This window comes from Amphiura filiformis, chromosome 19 (genome assembly GCF_039555335.1).
Source record: "Amphiura filiformis chromosome 19, Afil_fr2py, whole genome shotgun sequence".
NCBI classification, from domain to species: Eukaryota; Metazoa; Echinodermata; class Ophiuroidea; order Amphilepidida; family Amphiuridae; genus Amphiura; species Amphiura filiformis.
The window spans coordinates 55,291,251-55,296,991 of record NC_092646.1 but is presented as its reverse complement, the minus strand read 5'-3'; the positions used below and the strand labels follow the sequence as shown (position 1 = coordinate 55,296,991).

The 5,741-nt window shown below is 38.7% G+C and overlaps 1 protein-coding gene across 1 annotated transcript; it reads right to left on the bottom strand.

The window, feature by feature from the left end:
• Positions 1–364: 364 nt before the first annotated feature.
• On the bottom strand, positions 365–4,839 carry LOC140141518 (uncharacterized). Its single transcript, XM_072163402.1, has 3 exons — positions 4,307–4,839; positions 3,682–3,775; positions 365–1,592 (listed from the first exon to the last, which is right to left on the bottom strand). Exons 1-3 carry the CDS (start codon positions 4,664–4,666, stop codon positions 1,132–1,134), a joined length of 915 nt encoding a protein of 304 aa, XP_072019503.1. The 5' UTR covers positions 4,667–4,839; the 3' UTR covers positions 365–1,131.
• Between the last annotated feature and the right edge of the window lie 902 nt (positions 4,840–5,741).

Genomic DNA, 5,741 nt, shown 5'->3' with positions numbered 1-5,741 from the left:
CGTCTTAAACACATACTTTCTGGCTCAACGTTATTGTTCTATTTCTTCTAGTTTGGTTTTACCACACATTCAATAATTGTAATATTATTTGAGCTGACAATAATAATTGCAACTTACTCCTTGCAAGTTGTTTAGGCCTTTCATAAATTTCTTTAAGGGTGGACAAACCTGTACGAGCTTCGTGCACTTTTTTGGTCAACCCTCAATTTCAATAGCGTTTTGATTTGTATGACTTTTGGTAAATAAAACTGAAACTGTTTAGGGATTTTGCGATAATTAATGGAGGGCGCATCTCCAATTAAAAGGGACTATCGGGGTTATATGGCATTCAGATTTCATCAAACAATAAAACAAAGACTAGAAATTACCCAAAACAAGATCAGAAATGTTCTTTATTTGTCCCCTAGGTTACATATTAGTGCTAGTAAATTCCAGAAGGTTTACTGGCGCCCTACTCTGCATAGGGTTTGTCAGACTATGAATAATCGTATAATTTGCATTCTGAATGGTCCTACATGTACTTATTTTCTAGATCGTATAACGAGGTCTCGTAACCAGTGTGCTTCGGTTATATTTATAAATGCGCTCAGTTTATGCGCCAGTACATATGAGCAACATTATGATTATGATAAAACGATTCAATCTTAAATACTTTTATGATAAAGCAAAATGAACCCATGAACAACATTCTTCTACCTCGTAGAGCCCAGGCGGCGGATGACATGATCGAGCCGGCAACCCGTGAAACCGCCCGGACGTATGGCATTTTCCATATACTCGGTTAGTTTTGTGGGGTTCATTATCGAACCCCAACGGTTTTAGCTTGTATTTATATTATTTATCAACATAGGCCTATTTGTTTGTGATATTTCAAGCGTTTTAAAATTTCAAAATAATCCCATTCAATTACACGGTTGACGATGAAAATTTACTGAATTTAGGGACTGCACGTCATACACCACCTGGTAGAGCCAAAGCTAGGAGTGACACTGACAATTCCTTGTTAACGTGTGTCTTTATTTTTAGAGAATAATTTCATTAACATTCCTTAGTTTTATAATAATCTCATCTTTGAGATTTTACTAAGATTTTTTTAGATAGTGCAAATAGCACAAGTCAAGTCTTGGCCAGTCACATATTCAGAGGGTAAACCTTGAGAACTAACAACTTCAACGTGAAAAAGGAGCGAAATTTCATCTTTTCTGCTGTATCAGGTATGGTTTCAGGATCTTCATCCAGGCAGACATACTCCGTTCTTGGGTGATTCCATCTTGCTGCGGCTAAATACCCAGAATATTCTCTGGTCCATCCAGTAGGGCAGTAAGTAGTCGCTGGTATCATGATTGATTGTGTCCGACCAGCTTGACTTTGACATAAAGCGCACGGGGCGTCATGAAAATGATAATTGTTGAGGGGTCCTGCTCCTTTGCTGCGATATTCTGCGCCATAGATCCTTGAGCGAGTGTCCTGTTCTTCTGCCACCGACTGGTTAAAGTCAGGATTGCGTGTAAGGCATAGGTAGTTAGAACCTCCGCCAACATGCTCAATGACTTCTAGTTCAACCTCTCCTCCTTTTCCACCAGCTGCTACACCTGCAACAAAGAATGTTTTAAGGTTTACTGATGAAGTACAATAAAACCATATAATTTCATATCAAATAGCGCAGCATGCCGGTGATATAATAGGGCCGATTTATACTCCATCTGAAGTCGAATATTTGATCTGTAAGTATTCTTATGCAATCTGTTTCAATTCATTTTTATCGTCTAACGAATGTTTGTTGACCAAAGTCAATTATATTTGGACGTTGGCTATCTGGTCAGCAAACATCCGTTAACCTTAAGGCCAGTTGCAGAGGGTCACCTACGACTACTGGTTGCGCCCATGACTAAAAAAGTATGCATGTACGGAACGCACAGCCCCAGCAAACACAAAAATGTTCTTAAAACGTTTATATTAAAAGTTTTAATAACATTTAAATGTCGGGTTATATAAAAACCATGAATACGTTTTGTCTATTGAAGATATTCATCAGGACTGTTCATGATAAACTGGTTTTTGTAGTTTCTTATAACAAGTCCAAAGATGTCCACTTACATACAGACGTTTCGTCGTTGCCAAAACTTTTCAGCGTCAAGGCGCGGCGCATAGACTCGCCAGGCCGCGGTAAAGGATTCTCAAGTAGCCCAATTTTTTAAGCTTCCAAAAAAGCGCCCAATACCGGATATTTGGGTGGATTTACCCGAATTTAGAACGCAAAACACCCAATTGGGCGGAAAAGCACTTGACTTTAAAACTTCTGGTACTTACTGGGAAGTTACTGACCGATCAATAAATGGTCACAAAACCCATTGTAATTGCAATTTGGAGCTTCAAAGACTCAAAGCCTTTATAAATCGGCTAAATTGAAAGGAAATTACATCAAATTACTGCCGCGGCTTGAGATTGGCAAAAGTAGCCCAATTTTAGGCAAGTAGCGGCCCGCGGTAGCGGCATGCTTTTTTGAGTAGCGGCAAGTGATCGCCAAGTAGCCCAATTGTGCGCCTAAGGCGCGGCGTTGGCATCACTGCGTTTCGAGAACTAAACAGTTCTCTTTATCGATGCTATTGTTGCAACGACGATCTGTTTGCAGCTGATGATTTCTGCTACTTGGCAACGGAGTTGCCAGTTGTTTTTTCCACTTATCAAATCGTCAAAGACGTGTCTCAAGTTGTCACGTCTCAACTTGAGTCACGTCTCTGACGATTTGATAAGTGAAAAATAAAGCGGCAGAAATCATCTGCTGCAAACTAGTTCGATAGCCATGATAGCGGCAAGGTGTGGCATGGGTTCAACACCCTCCTCTGCCAAACCAGATTTCTTTTTTGAAAAAATCATTTTAGGGAAATGGGCTAGGCGAATTTATATGCGTATGGTTCTTGTACGGAATGATATGATCTCTGAACCAAATTTGCGGGAGCGCCTTTTTCTGTGTGCGTAGCCATTTAAAAACTAAGGGGCTCTCATTTTCTTCAGAAGGGGATGGGTCATGAATATACTGGGAGGGTCATTGAATTTTGAGACCAAAAATAGGGGGGGGGGGTATAATTTTTAACACCCAAAATAGGGGGTATAGAATTATTAAGGGTTGGCGACGCAAAATTTTCGCAAGCTGCACGCGCATTCTTTAACTTAACAATCAAAATATGCGCACAATCTTAAATTATATAATGCAAAATTTTTTTGCGCCTTCTTTCCACTTGCAATAAAAACTTTAGCACGCTCCGCACATTTCTTCACTCTTAAGTTATTTCAATTTGTCTAGAGTCTGTGTAAGCAGAAGGGGGGTCATAAAAAATGTCGACCCATAATGGGGGAGGGGGCGGAAACGCTTTAAACAAAATGTTTTCAACAAATGTTTTGAATGTAATGAAACGTTTTATACCCTTTATATGTCCTTTATTATATAATCCAACATTTAAACGTTTTCTGGTAACCTTTTCTAACCTTTTGCGAATGATGTCGAAAATTATTGAATTATACATAAACACTTTTGTTTTTAGGTGGTCGCCTTTTTTTTCCGCCGGAAAAATATTTTCGTCGGTCTTAACCAGTTGTGCCCCCCCCCCCCCGTTCCGAAATGCCCCGAAATGTTGGCTACATTACGCCACTTAATAATGCCGTATCAGAACAGAGACTTACCTATGTAAACAAGATCTGCTGTGTCCGGACATTCATTGCGCCCCCAGCGAACGTAGGTCACCCCTGCCGGTTTGCGTTGGTCTTCTTCTGAAGTCTGCAATAATTTAAGGGAAAAAAACATTTTTGAATAAATATTTCAATGTTCTGAGTTGTTTTTATGGGTTTTTTTTGTTTGTTTTGCTTTGTTTTTGTTTTTGTTTTTTGTTTTGCTTGTTCGATTTCAGCACACAACAGGCAACGGGAAGGGGTGAAATTAAGAAAAAAAATCAAAAAAAATCACACCCGATTTTTTAAGTGTTCCTGATAACGAGAGTTTGCCATTAAAATCTATGGTATTTATTAAAACTATTTCATATCCTCAATTTTACAATAAAATGCTGTAAATATACTGTAAGTCGTTTTAAAATTTACCCGTATCTCCAGTATTTAAAAATACGGGGGATTCGCGTAAATTTTACGGTAAAATGACCTGCAATTGGGTTGCCAACATTCCCGGGCCAACATTTTAGCATAAAACATAGCATACATTGATTTTACGGTATAAAAAAATCCTATAGAAGGTGGTCCGCGGCAAATAAGCAAACAAACACACACCAACCAACCAAAATTAATTCTGTTCACTCACATTTTTTGTATCGTTTACTAATCTGCCTTCAAGTTTCTCAAAACGAACTTCAGTTTCAGCTTTCGTTTGGTTTATGTGTACGCCTATGACAACAGCAAGTATGACGAGCATCAGGGCTTGTAAGAAGACAAAGATCCACAGTTTTTGCACCGTACAAAATCCAGACGTTGCCCCCATGTCTACGGAGTAAGTTTTACGTTGATCGTTATCCGTATCATCACCATCACCAGAAAACACAAGATACTTCACATCTGATGTACCTCTGGTTTCTGATTCATTTTGGAATTGTGTTGTCATGTTGGTAGATGTATGTCGTAAGAAACCTTTACAGATGTGTCTAGCTGCATGTGATATTGGCATCAGATAAAGCACGAGGGCTGGAGTGCGGACCGGATATTTGTTCGCACTAGCTCGAGATAAACTATCTAAAAATACAGGTTTTCATTCACTATCTTACACTATCTGTATTTCACTATACTCTCTTTCCTACATCTAACATAGTCTAATCAATAATTGTCCATGATTACACAATTCCTCAAACATGTCAAGTGCAGTGATCGACCACAATCGTGACTTCCTTTGTCCGTGTTCAGAGGTCCATGCTAACAAGATCATTGTTATTCACTTCACTTCTCCTACGTTAAAAATAAATAAAAATTCCATTTAAAAGGGAAAGCCAGCTTTACTGTAGAAGAGGTCTTGTGATGGGTGAAAGGTATTTTTAGCCTAGGATCACGCTTGCAACATCATATTTCATGACAGCGCACCCAACCATTAATGATGAGAACATACACACTGAAACAGAAAAAACATTAACTCCTTCCTATATTAACTTCCTGTCAACTCTTTACTCCAAATTGTTCTGTCTTTTGCCTTTTCTGCTTCTTACCATGCTTATAAATATTAATATTAAGAAACACACTGCAGTTTTTAGTTAATACACGCACATTTTATTTTAAAATAATTTTATATTAATTCTCAATGTATAGTTTACTATAGTAGATAGTGGCAAGCACATTATAAATGAACTAGAGCGGTTCTCGGCTTTCGCGGTTCTCGGCATTCGCGGTTCTCGGTAGTGTGGGTTGGTCCGTATGTGACGTTTCTGTTCAGAACCTTGTGTGACCCTTCCCCCAGAAAAAATCATCCGCCACCACTGCTTATAACAAGGGTCTTGTAAATGCAACTGGTGAGACAGAGCCTCGAATGACGTTTGTGTTTTCAGTCTGATTTCAGTTCCCTAACAGGTACAAAGTTTACGCATTATCATTAGGCCTACCAAGTATTGTATGTCCTATAATCTCTTATGTATGACATGGATCTTTACCATGATTGTGCAAGCCAAAAAATATCATTTCAATACCCCAAACATGCGTTAAAAAAGACCATGTTTTACACATGCAACCTCAAGTTTAGACATATAATTTAATTTTCC